Source organism: Mobula birostris, chromosome 16 (assembly GCF_030028105.1).
Source record: "Mobula birostris isolate sMobBir1 chromosome 16, sMobBir1.hap1, whole genome shotgun sequence".
Taxonomy (NCBI): domain Eukaryota; kingdom Metazoa; phylum Chordata; class Chondrichthyes; order Myliobatiformes; family Myliobatidae; genus Mobula; species Mobula birostris.
Genome location: NC_092385.1, coordinates 32,043,598 through 32,066,990, shown reverse-complemented (window position 1 = coordinate 32,066,990; position 23,393 = coordinate 32,043,598). Strand labels below are relative to the sequence as shown.

General features: G+C 40.9%; 1 protein-coding gene across 6 annotated transcripts in view; it reads left to right on the top strand.

The window, feature by feature from the left end:
- magi1b (membrane associated guanylate kinase, WW and PDZ domain containing 1b) overlaps positions 1-23,393 on the top strand; it is a 437,777-nt gene that overhangs the window by 246,278 nt on the left and 168,106 nt on the right. For all 6 annotated transcript variants that reach the window (XM_072280525.1, XM_072280524.1, XM_072280521.1 and 3 more), the window contains exon 2: positions 13,084-13,200. In XM_072280525.1, coding sequence (XP_072136626.1) covers positions 13,084-13,200 — 117 coding nt within the window. The remainder of the gene's footprint in view (positions 1-13,083; positions 13,201-23,393) is intronic.

The window sequence follows — 23,393 nt, the reverse complement described above, 5'->3', positions numbered from 1 at the left end:
AATATAATTTTTTAGGACCCTGACTGTAAAACTGGATCAGGCTTGTACTTATAGTAAATTAAGGTGTCTTTAATGAGTTTGTATTTTGAAACAAAATTTTGGTAAATGATGTTTGCCACTTGATTGTGCCTATGTAAGTAATCAGGTTGAGTTAAACTGCTCTAGGATCCTGCAATGTGTTGGATTGTTTCTGGTTTCTCTTGGCATTTTCTACATTATTGTCTTGAATTTTTTGTTTTATTTATTATGTATTTTTGATTTTTTTTTGTGTTAACCACCTGGTCCTGTATTCCCACAAGGAATGCCTCTGTTTCTGGGAAGAGGTCTCCAACTCTGAGCCAGGCGTTCAACACTTCCTTGTTGACATCTAATCTGCTCAGATCATGGGAATGTCTTCCATGATAGGTCATGTTCTTCCATTGGTTAACTTTATTCTTCTGTAGTGATAATTTCTTCAGTTTTCTGGATTGTGCTTTCATTTAAGTCTAATAGTATAATGTTAATAATAATTATTATTATTTCTTTTTTTTCTTTCTTTCTGTATTTGTATCGTGTGTTGTCTTTTACACACTGGTTGTCCGTTCTGTTAGTGTGATCTTTCATTGATTCTATTATGGGTGTTAGAATTTTTTAGTATGCCTGCAAGAAAATGAATCTCAGGGCTGTATATAGTGACGTATAAATTTATTTGGAATTTGTACTTTGATGAATATAGGGCTGAAGGTGTTATATTTGAATGTACGCAGTATATGAACTAATGTAGATGTTCTTGTAGTGCAATTAAAGATAGGCACGTGTGGGTATCACAGAGTTGTGGATGAAAGAAGATCATAGTTGGGAGCTTAACATCCAAGGATACACATTATATCTAAAGGACAGGCAGATAGGAAGAGGGGTTGGGGTGGCTCTGTTGGTAAAGCATTGAAATCAAATCCTTAGAAACTGTTGACATTAGAAAATGTAGAATCCTTGTGAGTAGAGTTAATCATCTGCAAGGGTAAAAAGACCCAGGTGAGAATTATGTACAGACCACCAAACAGTAGCCAGAATGTGAGCTGCAGATTACAATGGGAGCTGGAAAGGCATGTAAAAAGGGCAATGTTGCCACAAACATGGGGGATTTCAATATGTTGGTAGATAGGAAAAATCCAGTTGGTGCCGGATCCCAAGAAGGGGAATTCATTAAATGCCTGTGAGATGGCTTTTTAGAGCAGCATGTGGTTGATCACATGCTGCTCTAAGAATTAACAGGAGTTAATTCTCTGGCAATAACCAACTTCTCAAAGCACTTGACCACTGTAAATGTAAGTGCAACTGGACGATAGTCATTAAGGCAGCTCGCCCTGCTCTTGGGGTATGATCATTGCTCTTCTGAAGCAGGGAACATCCCACTGTAGCAATGAGGGATTGAAATTGTCTTTGAACACCCCTGCCATTTGGTTGGCACAGTTTTTCAAAGCCCTTCCAGGTACTCCTGTCGATGAAGACAGTCTGATATCGACCTCTGAGACAGAGGCCACAGGGTCACTGGATGCTGCAGGGATCTGCAAAGCTGTAGTTTTATTCTCCCTTTCAAAGTGAGCGTAAGAGGCATTGAGCTCATCTGGGAGTGAAGCTTCACTGCCATTCAGGATGTTAGGTTTTGCTTTGTAGGAAGTAATGGCCTGCAAACCCAGCAATTGTCCCTTAACTCTTGAGATAGCCCTCTGCAATCCGTACCTGGTTTTCTCGTACAGATCCAAGTCACAAATTGAATGCCATAGATCTAGCCCTCAGCAGACTACGGACCTCCTGGTTCATCCATGGCTTTTGACTTGGGTATGTACAATAAGTTCTCCTAGGCAACTACTCATCCACATGGGTTTTAATGAAGTCAGTGAGAGCTGTAGCATGTTCATTCAGACTCAAAGATGAATCTCTGAATACAATCCAGTCCACCGATTCAAAGCAATCCAATATTCAAAAAGGAAAAGAAAGGTGAGTGTGGATATCAGACCGTTGGATAATGATGCTGGAGACAAAGTAATGGGGGCAATAAAATGACAGGTGAACTTAATAAGTTTGTTATATCAGTCTTTACTGTGAAAGCCAGCAGCAATGTGCCAGATGTTCAAGTATCAGGTGGCAGAAGTGAGTGTAGTTGTCATTACTAAGGAGAATGTGCTTGGGAAGTTGAAAGGTCTGAAGGTAGATGAGTCACCTGGACCAGATGGACTACACCCCAGGTTCTGAAAGAAATTGCTGAAGAGGCTGCGGAAACCTTAGTAATGATGTTTAAAGAGTCACTAGATTCTGGAAAGGTTCCAGAGGACTGGAAAATTGCAAATGTCACTCAACTCTTTAAGGAGGGAGGGAGGCAGAAGAAAGGAAATTATAGACTAATTAGCCTGTCTTCAGTGGTTGGAAACCACTGACTATTATTAAGGATGAGCTTTCACGGTATTTGGAGATGCATGATAAAGTAGGCCAAAATCAGTATGGTTTCTTAAGGAAATCTTACAAATTTATTGGAAATCTTTGAAGAAATATCAGGCAGGATCGACACAGGAGAGTCGGCCGACATTGTTTACTTGAAATTTAGGAAGGCTTTTGACAAGGTTCCACACATGAGGCTGTTTAACAAGCTAAGAGCCCATGGTATAACAGGAGACATACAAGCATAGATAGATGATTGGCAGGAAGTAAAGAGTGGGAATAAAGGGGGCTTTATCTGGTTGTCTGCCACTGACAAACGTGTTCCACTGGGTTCAGTGTTGAGACCGCTTCTTTTTACATTATTTGTCAATGATTTGGATGGTGGAATTGCCTTTTGGCCAAGTTTGCATGCGATATGAAGATAGGTGGAGGGTTAGGTAAAGTTGAGGAAGCAAGGAGTGTGCAGAAGGACTTAGATTGAGAAAAGGGGCCAAGAAGTGGCAGTTGGAATATAGTGTAGGGAAGTTTATGGTCATGCACTTTGATAGAAGGAATAGAGGCAACGATTATTTTAAAGGCGGGAAAATTCAGAAATTCGAGATGCAAAGGGACTTGGGAGTCCTCGTGCAGGGATTCCAATAAGCTCAGCTTGCAAGTTGAGTCAGTGGTAAGGAAGTCGAATGCAATGTCAGCATTTATTTCAAAAGGACAAGAATATAAAAGCACAGATAGAATCCTGAGGCTTTATAATGCATTGGTCAGACTGCAATTGGAGTATTGTGAGCAGTTCTAGGACCCTTAACTAAGAAAGGATGTGCTAGAATTGGAGAGGGTCTAGAGGAGGTTCACGTGAGCAATTTTGGGAATGAAAGGGTTAACATATTAGGGATGTTTGAATGCTCTGGGCCTGTACTCACTGGAGTTTAGAAGAATGAGGGAGATCTCATTGAAACCTATCAAATATTGAAAGGCTAAGATAGAGTGGATGTGGAGACGATGATTCCTATAGTGGGGGGAGTCTTGCACCAGTGGGCACAGCCTCAGAATAGAGGGACCTCTCTTCAGAACAGAGATGAGGAAGAATTTCTTTAGCCGTGTAGTGAATCTGTGGAATTCATTGCCACAGACAGCTATGGGGGCCAAGTTGTTGAGTGTATTTGAAACTGAGGTCAAATAGGTTCTTGATTTGTAAGGCCATCAAAGGTTATGGGGAGAGGGTGGGGGAATGGGGTTGAGAGGGATAATAAATCAGCCATGATGGAATGGTGGAGCAGACTCAATTGGATGAATGGCCTAATGCTGCTCCAATGCATTATGGTCTGAAAATGTATCCTGCGCTGTTAGAATTAAACCAAAAAGAGCTAGAAATGATCACTCCCATGTGAAAGCAAAATGGTTCAGTCCTCAAAAATCGGGATGACACTGAGGATGTGCACTCTTTGTTCTTCAGGGCAAGGTTGGATTTGAAAAGTCTCGGGAAAGAACAAATATTCAGTGGTTTAGCAATCATAGAGAGCAATCTGGGCTAAACAATTCTGAAGCTGTAAGTGCCATTTTCCAATCTTGTCTGGTTATAGTTATGATCTGTGTGAGCAGAAGCTTATGACTATAATGCTATTGCTTATAAGATCAGGAAGAGATAGACGTGGCAAATACTGACTTGTTAGCTTAGTCTCAGTGAATAGCAGATTGTTGGAAAACAGTTTAAGGCTCAGCTTAAGTCATCATTTACACAAGCACAGATTAATAATGGGCAAAGGTTAAAAAGAGATATTTTAACCTGTGTGGAGATGGCATTGATGATGTCTTCATTGTGCTTTGAGATTCCTGCTGCAGATGGTCCAACTAATGTTATGTACCAGCAGCAATAGATTACAAATTGAGCCAGGTCTTAATGTTAAAACCACTATCTTTATTAGTATCTACTCAAAATATAAAAGATCAAACAAAATAAACAGCAGTTAATGGTGTTATGTGTGTGTGGCTCCCAAACAGTCAAGTTTAGGAACAGTTCTTAAAGTCTTAAGATTCAGATGGCAAATTGGAAACGTTCAGTAATCTACGGAATAAATGAGTGAGGGGAGAGATTTGTAAATTCACGTTACAATGTAGGGAGAAAGCAATTACAAATAATTCCACGGGTTCCACGCTGGGTAAACAAAATAACAGTCGCTGAAGATCTTATCCGTCGCGTCATTCCGAAATCCACGTAAAACATCACAGGGTGACAGTCACAGAGTATCCCTTCTTCCAAGTGGTTACCACATAACACACCCAAATCCAGGTAAGGATTAACAAAAATGATGCCACAGGATACTCCAACAAAATCCGCATATGGATTATACAAAGTGACAGTCCCACATCCAATACACCGTGTTCTGTTGAGCAACCCGATGTTTTGGGTATGGGAAAGTATCAGACTTTGCCCATTTTACAGCAAACGCCTACTGGCAGTTTGCAGTCCAAAGTCCTTCTTCTCTCTCTCTCTCCTTACTACTGAAAATCCCAGCGGTCCATCGCAGCTTGTTATACTGATATCATAGTCCCGTCTCATCCAAGCGTTTCTTAAAGTGACACTCACAGTAAACAAAACCCGTGGGCATGTAACACTAAGAAGTTTATAAGGGGGAAGGATTCACTGCTGTCTCGTAAGCCAGTGGTCCCCAACCACCAGGCCGCAAAGCTTGTGCTACTGGGCCACGAGGAAATGATATGTTTTGGCGACATGAAATGATGTGAGTCAGCTGCATCTTTCCTCATTCCCTGTCACACACTGTTGAACTTGAACATAGGGTTGCCAACTATCCCGTATTAGCCGGGACATCCCGTATATTGGGCTAAATTGGTTTGTCCCATATGGGACCGCCCTTGTCCCATATTTTCCCCACTAAGGTAGAGCATTCCTGTGAAACCGTTCGTAAGCCAAAATGGCATAAAGCAAAGAAGCAATTACCTTTAATTTATTTGGGAAGAATTTTAGAGCGTTCCCAGACCCAGAAAATAACCTACCAAATCATACCGAATAACACTAACATATAGTAAAAGCAGGAATGATATGATAAATACACAGCCTATATAAAGTAGAAATAATGTATGTGCAGTGTAGTTTCACTTAGACAGAATCAAGAAGATTAATCCAAAACCGATTTGTAGAAAAAAATCGGCACGTACACGCACGCGCTCGTCACGGATGCACACGTTGTGCATGCGCACACGGGTGCCCGCACAGGGCTTCATGGTCATGGTCGTCTTTCTCGGGGTAAACATAAGTGTCCTGTATTTGACTGCTATTTTTGTCCGTTATTTGGGAGTAAGAAAGTTGGCGACCCTACTTGAACATCCCCCCCCCCCCCCCCACCGTTGGCCGGTCCACAAGAATATTGTCAATATTAAAACAGTCCGCGGTGCAAAAAAGGTTGGGGACCCCTGTCATAAGCCATGAGCTTGCATTCGGGTTTGTGTTCCTGATCTTCAAATATTTGAAGGTTCGTTTATTATCAAAGCATGTATCTGTATACAACCCTGAAATTTGTCTTCTCCAGATAGTCACTAAACAAAGAAAGAACATAAAAGTCATTCAGAGAGAAACATCAAACCCATCCCACCCCTCGAACAAAAAAAGGCGGCATCCCTATCATCACCCCCCCCAAAACCCCTCTCAATAGGGAACAGAAACATCAAACCCCAGAAAGTCAAAGACTGAAAGCAATAGTAAATTTCATTATGTGCAGGTCATGAAATGAACACTGTCAAGCCATTGCACAAATTGGCTTCAGGACACCTTGCCCCCAGAACACCCAGCACTCTGATGATGGAAGGCAGTGCCTAGGGCAGAGTTTCAGCTTGTTTAAATGCTGTAAAGCATTTTAAAGATTTATTAAAATTAATGGAAAAAAGAAAAAAAAAATGAAACTCTGAATAAATAATACCAAATTAACATAGAAACCTAGAAACATAGAAAACCTACAGCACAATAGAGGCCCTTCGGCCCACAAAGTTGTGCCAAACTAATAATTTTAAATCTTTGAATGGAATTAAGTCCATTAAAAGATTTAAAATTATTAAGAACATTAAACCATCGTAAATTTATTAACATAATATTCTATATTCCCAAGAATCACTACTTAATCACTGCAGTCTACAATCTTAGGGCAGGTCTGATTCCCCAGCATATTGCCACATGATCTTGCCTACTCTGGGCTCTGCCATGTGAAGTAAGTCCGGTAATGGAGTCTCGTGACAGATGGAGTGGAGTCCATTGCTCAGCGTGTCCTGGATTGGTAATGTATCTGGGACCAACATGAGAATGGCCGATTCCTACAGTTCCCTTCGGAACCTCTGGCCTCAGCTGGTAAGATTAGTTTCATAAATGCTAATGGTTTCAGTCAAACGAAGGCCTGTGGCTCCTCCAGCCACCTGTCCACAGTACCGCATACTTAATAATCCTCAATCTCATTTGTTGTAGGGAGTCTGTCTAGTTCCAGCTGGCAACCTGTTAAAGTTTCTTGCCTGCCATCTGGACTACTTACCTGTCCTGTATATTTATTACTCTTTAAGTAGAAAGAAAGTTCTATGTGCAATTTCCATCTCCTTTTGTAATTTGTAAATATTCTCCTGCACTGATTCGATTCCAAGGTAGCTAACCAAGCAAATAACTGCTGCATTTTTTAATGATTTCATACAGCTACTGCAGTAATGTACTGTTAATGATTCTGAGGTATCCCTTTATGTTTCATTCTCTTCAGACATTTCTCCATAAAGATGTAATATAAAACTTAGCAACGCAGACACGAGGAAATCTGCAGATGCTGGAAATTCAAGCAACACACACAAAAAGTGCTGGTGAACGGAGCAGGCCAGGCAGCATCTATAGGAAGAGGTACAGTTGACGTTTTGGGCCGGGACCCTTCCTACTGCGTTCACCAGCACTTTTTGTGAGTGTTGCTAAAACTTAGCAACCTTAAGGGCTGTGTTGGTTTTCCTCCTCTGTGTCCGGTTATTGGTGAAATTAGTAACATTTAACAGTAGTTGCCAGTCACTTATCTAGCAATATGTGTGCCCAGTAGTACTCTTCCTGCTTTATACTCTAACAACAAAATACTGTGGAAACACTGCAACTTGTTCATGCTTGGAGCTTTGGATCCATTGGATTATATTGACATTTGACTCCTTTATAAAGATTTACTATATTTTTGCAGCTCTTGCATTTCCTTAACATGTTGTATGACACAAATCCTTATTGATTGGTTAAAAGAGAACCTTGCCACTAAACTCTCACAAGTTAAGTCTGATTTTTGAAATAAAAAGAGAAAATTCCTGGAAATACTCAGCAAGTCAAGCAACATTTGTGAAGAAAGAAACAGAGTTAATATCTCAGTCCCAATGGCAGGTTATCGATTGGTGGAAAAGTTAGTTCAAGTTGGGAGGAGTAGAGAAAACAATAAGAATGTCTGTAATTGGGCAGAGACCAGGAGAGACTGTTGATAAAAATGGTGGTAGTTTTGGCTAAAGTAGGGTGGCTTACTAATCACAACTGGACTGTGTGGGGAAGATGTAAGTAGAAGGTGGTGAATAGAACAAAGGGAAAAAAAAGAAGAAAAATGTTGGAACTGTGAGGTGCAGAATGCTGCAGTTGCTGGAGAATACTCAGCTGTGGAGAGAAAAATGTGTGGTTAGGTTTGTAGCATGTCATCAGAGGTTTTATCGGAACTGGAACAGCTGGTGATCTAACTTAGTTGAATCCCGAGGACTATGATGTGCCTTGAATGTCTCTGAAGACTTTCATGGTCCTGTCCACGTGATAATATCTTGGCGTGGAATACCTTCCCAACAGAAAGGGCCGTATTTAACAGGTTGTTTTGATTTTGGACCATACATACTGGGCAATGCTGATTTTGTGGATAACTGCAGGGTGAGGTAGGTTTTGATTGCTGGTCGGGCTCCTACTGCTGGAGTTCAATACGATGCTGGATGTTGGGCAGCCCCTGCAAGTTGCTGCCGCCCCTGGTTCGCCCTGATTGACGTTGCAACCTGCAATCAAATACCTTACAATCGTTTTTTAAAGAGATGTGAGTGTGGATCTGCACAGAGAGCACTAGTCTTCAAAAATGTATTTCCAGTGTTACTAGGGCTTATCAAGACCTGCCTCTGCCTCTACTGCCACTTGTAGTCTCCTGCTCTCCTACTGAAAAGCTGTCCTGTAGTCACATACTGTGGGACTGAGACTGGGTGTCTGTACAGTGGGGCAGCCCTAACCAAACAAGAACAGGTACTGCCCTGCTTCCATCGAGCTTCCTACCTTATTTTGAATAGTCTTAAATTAGAAAATGAAGATATGTTCTTTTGCTGTTTGTACCCTATAACATTCTTCTGCAGAGGAAGTTTCACAGTCAAGTGTTTCTACCCTAATAGTTCATTGTAAATTTTAATATTTTAACTAACTCTGCAGGTGTTCAGAATTGAGAGGTGACACCGTACCTTAAATTTTAGCTAACACCTCTGTAGGAAACTGCTTGTCATTGACATGCAAATCTAACTCCTTCAGCACACTAAACAAGGTAGATATGAATGGATTTGAGCCTGGCGTTATCTTTGCTGATGTATTGTGCAGATGATTTGTTGTTGTAGCAAATGTCTGCCAGTTGCTTTGTAATTTGTGCTGGTTTCTTACACCATTTAATAGCTGGCCAGCTTCAGTGCAAGAACACCAGGATGTTACCTGAGCAGCATTGTAAGTTTTTTCAATACATCATCATCAGCAGAGCGTGACTGGTTTGTCAGCCAGCACCACAGCAGCATTTTGTTTATGCTTGCCCTGGAAATACTGTACTTCATCTATGAGATGTGCCTTTTTGCAATACTGCTTGTCGGACCCACTCAAAACTGGGTTACAACAATTCCATCTCTGATAGGTTGTGTCTGTGAGCTGAATTGGCATGTTTCATGGGCTGGTTGTACCTTAACAATATTCAGAATACAAAAATGTGAAGCTGCCCTGTAACATGGTTACCAGTTCATCCACATACTTCAGTTCATTATACTTCAGAGCTTTACCAAACTAATATTTGTTGTAACTTTTAATGACTTGGAAGAAAACTATACTTTAGAGGTGGATGTTTAAGAATTGTGCCCAATGGAACAGGTGCTTTAAATATGGTAATTTTCAACTTGTTGGTGATGTTTAAATTACAGTGGGCTCTGGGACAGACTGAAAAGAAAGAGTAAGCTGATACCGGACTACTCTGCAACAACAGAAGCATTTCATTTCCCACGCCTGTATTAGGAAAATTGTGAGAGCTGATTACCATTTGTGGGAGGAGATGACATAAAACATTCAGAGTCTGGAGCTATCAATCTGTCCGACTCAACACCAGCAGTTTTCATTGTACGAAATAAGCTCTTAGAGTTTGGCTACTTTTTTTTGTATAGTCAGTTTTGTTGTTGAATAAAAACAGAATATTGTGAATAGTTAGTTGTTTGTTTCCCAGAATAAAATAAAAGACACATGTCCATAAATTTCTTGTTCTAAATATGAAGATACTTGTGGAAGCAATTATTCATAAATACAATTTTCAATCTCCCATGACATTGAACATGGGCAGTCAGGACCAACTATATTCTGCAGGTAAAGTGGTACTGTACTAGAAGAACAAGAAGAAGAAGAAGAAAGCCCTTAACTCCGAGTGGAGTCATCGGGACGCCGTCATGACAGCGTCTTTTTAGCAGGCTTTCTTATTTTTACAAGGCCGAATTGTTAGCTCGACGCTCAACCCAGCACTGATGGAAAGTGTGCAAGGGAGCCGGCTGGATTCGAACTCGGAGCCTTCGCTCCGAAGTGCAGCGCTGATGCCACTACGCCACCAGCAGGCTAAAGTGGTACTAGAGCAGACATAAATTGGACTAATGTAAACATAACTAATTCAGTCCCAGGCTTACTTGTACCAGATGTCTGTATAAAAGAGGAATTGATTGTGGACTTCAGGAAGGGGAAGTCAAGGGAATACACACTAGTGCTCATCACTGGGGAAGCATCCAAGTTCCTGGGTGTCAACTTCTTTGAAGGCCATCCTGGGCCCAACATTTGATGCAATTACAAATAAGGCACAACAGTAGCTGTATTTCTTCAGGAATCTGTGGAGATTTTGCAAATTTCTACAAATGTACCATGGAGAGCATTTTAACTGCTTACATTACCGTCTGGTAAGGAGGGGCCACTGCACAGTTCGGGAAAAAGCCGCAGAAAGTTACAAACTTAGGCAGCTTCATCATGGGTACTAGCCTCCCCTGCCTCGCAGACACCTTCAGAAGGAGATGCCTCAAAAAAGCAGCATTCATCACGAAGGGCCCTCAGCACACAGGACATTGCCATCCTCCCATTGATACCCTGTACATCAGGGAGGAGGTACAGGAGTCTGAAGGCACACACTGAACATTTTAGGGACAGCCTCTTCCCCTCTACCATCAGGTTTCTGAATAGACAGTGAACCCATGAACACTTCTGTTATGCTCTCATTGTGAAATACTTATCCAAAAATATATATAATATAATTTCATGTTGTAATTTATCATTTTTTAAATGTATTTTACTGTGCTGCTGCCACAAAACAACAGATTTCACAACATATGCCTGTGATATTAAACCTGATTCTGATTATGATACTTTCATCAGCTGTTTTTCTTTCTCATAGTACCTGGGTGTAGAGGTGGAGCTGGTTAGAGAAACTCATTGTATCATACAGACTTCCAGCAGAGAGCTATAAAACATTCAATGCCTTTGCTGGTGGGAGGATATGATTGCAATGGGACATGTTGCTATATAATAATTTCCATTACAAATATACATATGGAATTTTCCTTAAAACCATCAGACTTCTGAACCGATGTGGATAACTTCACTCACTGTTACCCTGAACTGATTCTACAACCTACAGTCTCACTTTCGCAAACTCTTTGTAACTTCTCAGTATTTTTTATTTATGTAGTTTGTCTTTTGCATGTTGGTTGCTTGTCAGTTTTATGTATAGTTTCTTTGTAAATTCTGTTGTATTTTTTCCCCTCTAAATGCCTGCAAGAAATCGAATCTCTAGATAGTATATGGGCGGCATGGTAGCGTAAAGGTTAGCACAATGCTTTACAGGAGACACGGTTCGATTCCCTCTGCTGCCAGTAAGGAGTTTATACATTTTTACCACGACCGTGTGGGTCTCCTGCGGTCTGCTCCAAAGACATACCGGTTGGCAGCTTAGTTGGTCATTGTCCCGTGTTTATTATAGAGGTTTGTTGGGCAGCTCAGTTCAAAGGACCGGCTGGGCGTGTTCCGTGCTGTATTCTAATAAATAAATAAATAATACACACGTTGATAAATTTACTTTGAACTTTAATGGGGAAAACTTGCCGACTAGAAACTAAGTTTCATAGGCAGGACAGACGCACAGATGAAATTTTTAATGTAGATATTTTACTGTGGAAAATCTCTACTGCCTTCTTGGAAAAGCTCAACATGTCAGACAGCACCCAAGGAGAGATAACAAAGTTAATACTTAGTACCAAGACTTTCCATCTCTCCATGAATGATGCCTGACCTATGAACATTTCTAGCAGTTTTCAAATTTCCAGTATCAACATTTTTTTTGTATTTTGATTGCCTTTTACTTAACCCCTGCATTTTCAAAACTGATTGATCAAAATCCTGGAAACATAAAACGTCAATCAGCATCTACAGGAAGCGACATGACAGTAGTTAAAGTGGGATTTTGTCGATCTCTGTCATGATTATTTTCTGTCAGCTGTAAGGGAACTGGTGATCCTGAGGGTTCAGATTCAAGCAATGACATAATTTGCAATTTAAAAGGAGGCAGGTTATCATGTACTCGTAGCGAATTCAGATTAGCTGGCTATTTGTGGGATTTATCTTGACCTTCTTCTCTAATTCTCAGTTCAACACGATTGACCCTTTGTATTCATTATATTTGCTTAAAAATGGACCGCTCATGCTTAAGAATTAGTTGATCCTTAAATTTTTCCATGAGAATATTTAAACAAGAGACAAGATAATCCAGATGGAATAGAAAGGGTGTTATAATGATGCTCCCTGGAAATCATAACTTGTTTGCACAATTAGAACAGGCAAATTTTCAAGTCTCTATTAATAAACCTTTCAAAACTAGCACAAACCTCTTGCTTGTTAAATAATGTCAATGTCAAAGTTTTTTAGATATGCAGTTAACACAGTGCTTGATTTAAGAAAGAATGCAAGTTTAAGATATTCTTAACTTTATCTAAATTTTATAATTTTTATTCCTAATATTTTCATGCATTAAGTATCACTTCTCAGCTGTGAGAGCAAAATACTTTGTTTTTAGTTCTTTATAGGGTTTGATTGCAACAGCAATCTTTCAACTCGGGCCAAAGGATCACTGTGCAATGTGGGACAGCCCTTTCTATTTTCAGTGAAATTGAAAAAAATTAAACATTTAACTTGTTAATGTTTAATTAAAAAATTAAACATTAAAAAATTAACACTTGTTAACTGTTAATTTTACCAGAAGTTTTGTAAAGAGCACGCTAAAGATGATTTTGGGAAAAGTTTTAACATCTCCATTTTTTTAATATTGTTGTTTATAATTAGAAGTTATCTTTCAACTGACTTGAATATTTATTTTATTGCAGGAAGTAAGCTCAACAAAGATCTCCGGCACTATCTCAGTCAGAGATTTCAAAAAGGATCAGCAGATCACGAACTGCAGCAGACAATACGGGACAACCTTTACCGACATGCTGTGCCTTGTATGTATAACCCAAGAAATGGAATTTTATCCATGAATTAATTACTTGATGGAGCTGTGTGTTTGATCTTTCCTGATATTCCACTAGTACTTTTTTAAAATTAATGTTGTTTCTTGCCCTTAAATAATCCTCATCAAATTAATCTGGGATTGAACAGACTGACATCATTAAATAGGCACACTGAAATAGGACAGAACCGGGCCTTTCAAAATGCTCATCATTTCTAACATTTTGTGTGTTGTTTTTGAAATGCTTCTTTTTAGTAAAGATGATTTGAAGTGTAAATTATTCTTTCTGTGCTCATGAGGATGGCAATATACAGTGACCTAGGAGCATGTTTTCTTCCTGCCTCTGTTAAATTATTATGATTTTAGTCTATAGGGCTGCTGACTGCTCCTGTTGAGTTGTCTTCCATCTTTATTCTATTTTTATTGGCCAATGTTCAGTAATACGAATGTGACGCAGGGAGTAACTATAGAATCTGCTTGCTATCTGAATTGGATTCTTTCTCAAGGGCACTTCCTTCATCTTTCTGAAGAAAGATGAAATGAAGATCACTTGTAGGCTTTGTCTAGGTTTAAGTGAAAAGAATTGTCCAAGGGCTTTATCTTGCAAACTGGAGGACTGGCTCACTATATAAAGTGACAGTAGAAGCCTTTCTCCGTTTCTCCAATCTTTTATAATTTTATCTTGTAAAATGGAGAAAAGTAAACTGCATGACCTAATTCTTGTGTGGCTCAGCTTGGTTTTGCCATTCGGTTTGCTTTCTGAACAACTTATAAATACAAATACGAACTTCTAATTCATAACTCTCATCTCTTATCCTAAGCTGGGAATTTACTTGTTTTTTTTAGATTGTGCCTATGGACATGTGTTTGTTTCTTTTATAGCGTGAGTGGGAGAACTGTCCCCTGACTTTGTCCCCACAGGGTGATTTATTTAAACCTTTACCTCTGCCTCTGCCTTGCTTGTTAGTGGGTCTCTATTTTTTTCGTTGTGAACTTAGAATTAAGCGACAACCTGACTAAATGCTCAGAGGGTGAGTGCTTTGGAAATCTCACTAATTTTAGTGATATTTCCCAATCTCACTAATCAAGAGAGTGGGCAGTTGCCTGATGTCAATCAGCAGAAAAGTGCTAACAGGAAACTTAAATATAATATGATGTGGTGCAGTAGAAAAAGTTCTCAAGATATTATCAACAGGATGGATGAGGAGAAAAGTTCAATGTGTTATATTTGGATTTTGAAAAGGCAACAAGGTGACTCGAGGTGTTATTTGACAAAGTAAAGACCATGTTCTTCGGATGATATATAAGCAAGGATTGACTAAATGACATAAACAGAAATAAGTACGAGAAAATCTGCAGATGCAGGAAATCCAGTCCTGAAGAAGGCACTTAGCCCGAAATGCCAACTGTTAACTCTTTTCCATTGGTGCTGCCTGACCTGCTGAGTTCCTCCAGCGTTTTGTGTGTGTTGCAATAAATGTTACATTTTGGCATTTGGTAGGGGTTTGACACAAAGATCATTAATTCAGTGGTGTAGATATTAAATTCCTCTCTTATTGGCATGGATGAATGAACTTAGTATTTACAATTTATAGATGAGACAAAGTTAAAAGGGGCAGTATCTTGAGAAGGACACAAAGTCAAAGGATATGATAGAGGGCTTCATCATTGACTGATGCTAATTTGGTTCAGCTAGCACCAGTTACTGAGGTCTGATATTACAATTTAGGATTGACGGTATGCCACGTTGCTGGAAGTGCAAGTTTTCAATTGAGATGTTACATTGAAGAAATCTGTAATTTTTTTGTAGATATAAAAGGTCTCTTGCCATTATTACGGGAAGAACAGAGTTTTTTCACTTTCCTGTCTACTATGTCACTCAGCCAATGCAAACAAGAGCAGATTAACTGATTAATTATTCACATAGTGTTTTGCTGCTACGACTTTCTACCTTACAACAGAGGCAGTACTTCAAACATTACCTATTTGTTTCACATGATTTAAATTATCCTTCAGTATGCAATGACATCAGATAAATTCAGAATTGATCTTTGTGTCATGTATTTTTTATAAATAGTTGCAGCTTAGTGACTCTTGATGATTGATATCCAAGGCTAAATTCCAATAGAACAAATCTTGCTGGCTGGAGTTAGCAATTCCAATTAGAATTCAGCCACGTAGACCACAGTTACTCTCAGGTCATCCATGCTGTAGAGTGTGGAAGCAGGAGACTTGTAGGACATAACTGCTAATCTGCCATAGACCTGGAGGTGGTTACAAAGTTAGGAAAAGTTGGTGGATTTAGAAAGGAGGGTTCAGAACAAGGTATTGGTGAACCAGAAGTTAATGTAGGTCAGTAATGTGCGTGCGTGCGTGTGTGTGTGTGTGTGTGTTTGTGTTTGTGTATGGGTGTGTCTTGACTGTCTGTGGGGGTGGGGTTGGTTGTTGATTGGGGCAAGAAAATGGGTGCAAAGTACTTGGTGTCCATTAGGGTACAAGTAAGCAGAGTTTGGGATGTGATTCAGTTTAAAGGATGGAAAATGAGCAATGTACCCTGGAGTTTATTGGAATAGTTATATGCCCTCTGGTTTTGCACTACCCAAACCTGACCGTCCACCTTACACATAGCCCTTAGGTATTAATAAACTTTTAACATCACCACCCCCTCCCCAGTCCTCCTACTCTCCAATGAATAAGGATCCATTATGACCAACCACTCCCCGTCTCTCCTGCCCTGTAGTTCGGAACATCCTTGTAAATCTTGTAATTCTCTTCAGCATCTCCAGCTTGACAATCTGTTTACTACAACAGTACTAAAGCTACACAATGCTCCAACTGTATAATCACCATTGATATAAGAAGTCCCTACTCCTAAACTGGAGGCTCTGACTGATGAAGGCTAGCGTGCTAGACACTCTCTTCACATCCTGTCTATCTGGCTGCTTTCAGCAAACTGTGTACTTGTGCTCTCAGGTCCCACTGTTCCACAACAATTGTGAATGCCCTGCTATTCTCTGTACAAGTCCTACATTGGTTTGACTGTCCAAAATACATGAATTTATATTTATAAGATGCAATCTATTTGTCATTCCTCAGCCCATTTTCCTAACTGATCAAAATCTCTTAGCAATTCATTATAACTTATTTTGAAAAGTCCCCCTAATTTAGTGTCAAACTTGCTAATTACGCAATGTACGTTCATATCTAAATAATTTACATGAATAATGAATAACATCATTGACCTCCCCCACCCCCAGGCACCCCATTAGTCAGAGGGGCACCCCATTAATCTGTTTCCTATCATTGAGCCAGTTCTGAATCTACCTCACATGCTCCCTCCAAACTCCATGCAACCGAATAACCTAATCTTCCAGGTCTGCCTGCCATGAGGGATCTTGTCTAAGGCCTTACAACAGTCCACATAGACAACATCCACCTGCCCTACTTTCATCCATCCCCTTAATTACCTCAGACATGACTCCCTTATACAAAACCATGCTGACTATTCCTGATCAGCTCTCATCAACAGATACACTCCTGCTGGATACTGTTGCGTGGGGTATTCTGTCAGGAGCTAGCTGCAGTCATCAGGCCTCTGGCGTTGTGACTGTGTCTGAGGAAAAGGGTGCAGTCAGTCTGGGTGATAGAGACAGACAGGAGGTTCTGTGGCTGTGTAAAAGGCACCAGGGTGGTATGTTGCCTCTTAGGTGCCACGATCAGGGGTGTCTGAGAGGATGCAGAAAATGTTCAGGGGTGAGGGTGAACAGTCAGAAGTTGATGTACAGTTGATTCAACCAGCATCGTAGAACAAGGGATGAGGTCCTTCAAAATGGTAGTTAAGGAAATTGAATTGCAGGACCTCAAAGGTATTGATCTTCGAATTACGCCAGATGCCATATCAAAGTTCAAAGTAAATTTATTATCCAAGTACATGTATATCACCGTATGCCACCCTGAGATTCATTTTCTTGTGGGCATTCTCCATAAATCCATAACAGGATAATAACCACCATAGAATGAATGGAAGACTTCACCAACTTGGGTGTTCATTTAGGGTGCAAATGACAACAAACTGTGCAAATACAAAACGAAAGAAAGGATCATAATAAAGTAAGCAATAAATATCGAAAACATGAGATGAAAAGCTTTTGAAAGTGAGTCCATTGTTTATGGAAACAGTTCAATGACGGGGCAAATGAAATTGAGTGAAGTTATCCCCTCTGGGTCAAGAGCCTGTTGGTTGAGGGGCAGTAATTGTTCCTGAACCTTGTGCTGTGAGTCCTGAGACTCCTGTAACCTTCCTGATGGCAGCAGTGAGAAGAGAGCATGACATGGGCCATGAAGAGAGGAGAGAATGTCTTTGGTGATGGGGGTCCCTGATGATGAATGTTGGTTTCTTGCAACAGTGCTTTGTGTAGATGTGCTCAGTGGTGGGGAAGGGCGAGTGAGTCTACAAATTGAAGGAAAGGCCAGATGAATGATGGCTGAAGAGCTGGTGGAGGGGTCAAAGATTCAGGTTCTTGGATCATTGGGATATTTTCTGGGGTAGAGGTAACCTGTATATGAGCGATAGGTTGCATGTAAAGTGGAGTAGGAGGGAGGGTTTAAACACCAATGGTATAGGATTGAACTCGTGAGAGCAAATTCAATGAGATGACAGTTAAATGCAGTCCAAAGCGTGTTAGCCATGCAATTAGGATGGCCATGTTTACAGTAAAAGAATAGAGACAATATTGAATTGCATCTATTTCAGTACATGTAGCTTAGCAGGCAAGACAGATAATTTGAGCTGCAGATTGCCTCTAGAGGCAGCGATATTTTGACCATAACAGAAATGTCGCTGAGAATATCTGGTTAAGATGGCGCCGAGCTGCGTTCTCCCATCAAGATCATGACTCAGACAGTTGTTTTCTTTAGGTTTGTGGGGATGGTTTTGGGGACAGCGGGAAGTTAGGGGTCAGGATAGTGTTTAGGGACAGTGATGGGGGGGCAGGGATTAGAGGTCAGATAAGGATTTAGAGACAGGGAAGTGCAGAAATTAGACGTCAAGCCTCTGTTCATGTTTCGCGTTCAAAGTCCAACAAAGTGGACAGATGATGAAAGATGTCTAGACTCCAGGCCTCTGCTCTGCACTTGAAGTCCAACAATGTGGACATTGGAATGAAGGACATCTGGAACCTAGATCTCTACTCTGTGCTCAAAAGACAGCAATGTGGACACATGACGAAGGACATCCATGGATGTCAGTGGGTCCTGGGATCAGATGTCCATGCGAGGAGGAAGTCTGAGGCTCGGTCACTCGAAGTTTGTGGTCTCATCGTTGGATAGCCCAGGGTTTGATACCAAAGATTGAAGTTCAAAGGTTGATGGCTGAAGGCTGGAGACTGCAAGCCAGATACTCAAGATCTGTCCTGGTGTGGGTAACACACACTTCCTGTGTGTGTTATGTGTTCATGTATATTTTCACCCTTACGTGTTGCTGTCAAGTTTCCCTGTATGTGTTACGTACTGAGTGAAATTTGAGAGGTGATTCTGGATAGATGACTCACAAGCAAAGTAGACAGCTGCATGTTTGTTTCTCTACCTCCCCGTTTCTTGTGTGCATCACTCGTGGCCACCCAGCTTCCCAGAACCAGAAGCATAACAAGTAGCATTGAGGTAACAAGTTCTCATGCGCTATTTATTGTTTCATTCCCTCAGCAAGAAAAGTCCGTGTGCAACGCTGGCCATGTACCGCTGCGTAAATCAGATGAGCAGCATAAGACCCCAGGAGAAAACAGCCGCAGGAAGCATGGTAAATGAGGAATCTGACGGGAGAGAACGAGAACGGGAAGGTTAAATAAAATAACTAAAAGAGAGAGAGAGAGACAGATAAGGCTAGTTAACTTTTCTGATTGGGTTTGAAAATGCTGACGGTGTTTGGAAGTATGGGCCATATGACGAGACAATAGAGCAATGGAGTTCATTTACTGAAAGATTTGAATATTTTGCACTGGCAAATCAAATTTCGGATGATATTCATGTTCCGAGTTTTCTGAGGGTGGTGCATGCAAAAATGTTTAATTTATTACCCAGTCGAGTGTAACCTGCTAAGCCTGGTGATAAGCCTTGTGAGAATATATTAAAGTATTAAAGGACCACTATGCATCTAAGTCTTTGATTCTTGCTGAGAGGTTTAGATTTCATAAAAGGGATCACGAGGAAAGCCGGTCCATTTCACAGTTTGGGGCAGTGCTGAAGCAATTGTCTGAAGGCTGATTTTGGGCAGTGCTTGAATGGCACGCCTACGTGATAGGTACGTATGTGGTCTGTGTAGTGAGGCAATTCAGAAAAGTTTGCTTACAGAAGACAGACTAACATTACAGAAAGCAATTGAGATTACTACATCTGTGGAGATAGCAGCTCAAGAAGCACAGCTATTAAGTGCATCTACCAAGTTCTTAAAGTTTCTATTGACTTTAAGAATAAGACACCTATTGACAATCAGTACTACCATTGTGGCAAAAGTGGGCACTCAGTAAAATAATGCTGGTATAAGGATTAGTCTGCAGAAGCCGTGGCAAAAAGCGACAGATTGGACGTGCCTGTAGAAGTAAAAAGACACATCAATCAAAAGCATTGTAATAAAGAAAAATGACTTTTGGAAAAACAAAAAGAAACATGTGAACAAGATGCAGCATGTTAAGGACAGTCTGAGTGACTCTCACCCTGTGGTTGAAGAAACATGTTTTACCTGTTTCAGGACACAAAGACAGCTATTGGGTAACCCCAGGGTTGGATGGGGCCACAGTGAGGATGCAGGTGAACAGGGGTGCTCTGGTATTGCTGGTGTCAGAGACAGTTTGCAAGGAGGAATTGCAGCATCTAACCCCGGAAAGGGCAAGGTTGACTTTAAAGACATACACTGGTGAGGTTGTTCCAAAGTGAGGGGAGTAGTGCATATTGCAGTGGAGATGAATGAACAAAGGAAGAAACCCACAGTAGCATTGTCATTGTAAAGTTCGTTATCCAGAACTTCTGGGACACTCATGGTTGCAGCAGCTCCAAATCAACTAACATGAAGTTGATCGGTGGGTGCACTGGTCTACAATAGGTATTGGAGAAACATGCAGAAGTATTCAACAGAGAACAACAATATGAAAGGAATCACTGTTAAGCCCCCCCACCAACACAACTCCCAAGTTCCTCAAGGCGAAACCTGTTCCATACACCCTCAAACCAAAGATAGCGGCTGAATTGGAAAGATTGGTCCAGAGCGGGTTCTTGGAACCAATGTGTAAGTAAATGGGCCACTCCAGTGGTTCCTGCCCTAAAAAGGGATGGGTCTTGAAGGCTTTGTGGAGACTTCAAGGAAACCATTAACCCGGTTCTTACGGCTGAACAATACCTTCTTCCCCTCATTGATGATCTTTTTGAAGGATTGGCCATTGGACAGACCTTTGGCAAGATTGACTTGTGTCAAGCTTACTTGCAGATGCATGTGGAACCAGTATCACAGGAACTGTTGACGATAGTGACTCACAAAAGAATGTTGAGCTATGGAAGGCTTTTGTTTGACATCACCTAGGCTCCTGCACTTTCAGTGAACAATGGACCAACCAGATCCTCAGGGGGATGAAGGGTGCAACTCTATTTGGGTGACATTCTCGTTACTGGGAAAAATTAGCATGAGAACTTACAAGACTTGGATGCTACACGACAAACTCCTATCTAGTCACAGGAGAGTCAGTGGATGTTGTTTACTTGGCTTTTCAGAAGACCTTTGACAAGGTACAGCACATGAGGCTGCTTAACAAGATGTGTGGAATTCTCTGCCACAGGAAACAGTTGAGGCCAGTTCATTGGCTATATTTAAGAGGGATTTAGATATGGCCCTTGTGGCTAAAGGGATCGGGGGTATGGAGGGAAGGCTGGTACAGGGTTCTGAGTTGGATGATCAGCCATGATCATACTGAATGGCGGTGCAGGCTCGAAGGGCCGAATGGCCTACTCCACCTATTTTCTATGTTTCTATGAGAGCCCATGGTATTACAGGAAAGATACTAGCATGGATAGAAGATTGGCTGACTGGCTGGAGGCAAAGGGTGGGAATAAACAGGGCCTTTTCTTGTTGGCTGCTGGTTGACTAGTGGTGTTCCGCAGGGATCAGTATTGGAACTGCTTCTTTTCATGTTATATGGCAGTAATTTGGATGACAGAATTGATTGCTTTGTGGCCAGGTTTATGGACGATACAAAGATAGGTGCAGGGGCAGAAGCAGGGAGTCTGCAGAAGGACATAGATAGATAGGGAGAAAGGACAAAGAGCTTGCATATGGAATATAATGTAAAGAAGAGTATGTTCATTGATAGAAAGAATAAAGACATGTAAAGGCATAAACCACTTTCTAAACTGGAGCAGCAAAGAGACTTGGGAGTCATCATGTAGGTAAAGTTGGAGGTTGAATCGGTGGTAGGAAAAGTAAATGCAATGTTAGCATTCATTTTGAGACAACTAGAATCTAAGAGCAAGGATGTAATGCTGACGCTTTGTAAGCCATTGGTCAGATAGCACTCGGATTTTTGTGAGCAGGTTTGAGTCCCTCATCAAAGAAATTATGTGCCGGCATTGGAGAAATTCCAGAGGGGGTTTCTGAGAATGATTCTGGGAGTGAAAGGATTAATGTGTGAGGACCGTTCGATGGCATTGGGACTGTACTCGCTGGAGTTTAGAAGAATGAGGGGGATCTGACTGAATCCTATCTAATATTGAAAGGCTGAGATATAATGGATGGAGAGAGGTTATTTCCTTTAGTGGGTGGGTCTAGAATCAGAGAGCACAGCAGCAGGATAGAGGATAGTTCATTTGGAACAGAGATGAGGAGGAATTTCTTTAGCCAGAGGGTGGTGAATCTGTGGAATTAATTGGAGGCTAAGTCGTTGAGTGTATTTAAAGCAGAGGTTTATAGTTCTTGATTAGTCCAGGGCATCAAAGGTTACAGGGAGAAGGCCGGAAAATTGGGTTGAAAGGGATAATAAATCAGCGATGATGGAATAGTGGAGCAGACCCAATGGGCTGAATGGCCTGATTCTGCTCTTATGTCTAATGGTCTTTTCGGTAACATCAATAGGGAATGCTATAATAAAACTGTTTCCATGTTCATTTATGCAGGGAACCTAACAACTCTCCCTGCGTACCTCACAGTTCTTGAACGAAGTGCACATTTGAGACAGAGAAGTGTTGGTGTTCAAAGGGCCCAGGGTGGTCTTCTGTATAAATTACTGAAAGTTAATATACAGCTATAGTAAGTAATTGAATGGTAATTAGGTTGGACTTTCACGCAAAATGATTTGAATGCAAGGGTCAAAGCCACCTCTCAATTTACAGGGGCTGTCAGAGTATACCTGGAATGTATTGTCTGGTATCCATAAATAAGAGTGTATATAGTTGAAATTGGGAGCATGTAGCATGTGTTCACTGAAGTGCTTTGAATGTCTAATTCAGCAGACTAAAAGTTTTTGGATTTGGAAAATTGTGTAATAATCTTTCTGGAGTATTTAAAACTCTTAGCAGAACTTTGCAAAGTAAATGAGGGTTGATATTTTCCCTAGCTGGGGTCTCTCGGTAATGACCTTTCACAACAGAGAAGAAATTTCTTCACTCAGAGTATGGTCAACCTAAGAAGATAGTGCCGTATTGACAGTTGCTGATAATATTAGAGACAGATTTTTGGATCTTAAGGAAATGAAGGGAATGAAATTAGTGTGGGAAATTGGTGCTGAGGTAAACTATCAGCTATGGCCTTACCGAATGCTGGACAAGTTCTGAAGTTCTGTCACATACAGCCTTAGTTTGACCCATATTGTTGCTGTAACACCAAAAAATAATCCTTTTTTTTCCAGTCAGTAAGTCTTATTTGGAAGATCACTTAAGGGTTAGAAGAAGGATACAAATGATCATGTGGCATTGGATTTTTTGGTGAAGCCTGAAGACATTGAGTTTGGTCATTCCACGATTTAGCCAGAGGATATATCAGCTCTTCCAGTGATAGATGCTGGACTAGCAGCCAGATGAATTAGAGAAGTGAAGCAGATCCAGACTGCAGAACAATTCAATCCAGTTAAAAAGAACAGTGTGCTGCCTGCTCTTACCTACAACAGAAGCTTGTTTCCTGATGCCAGCTCCTGTTCACGGAGGTCTTGCATA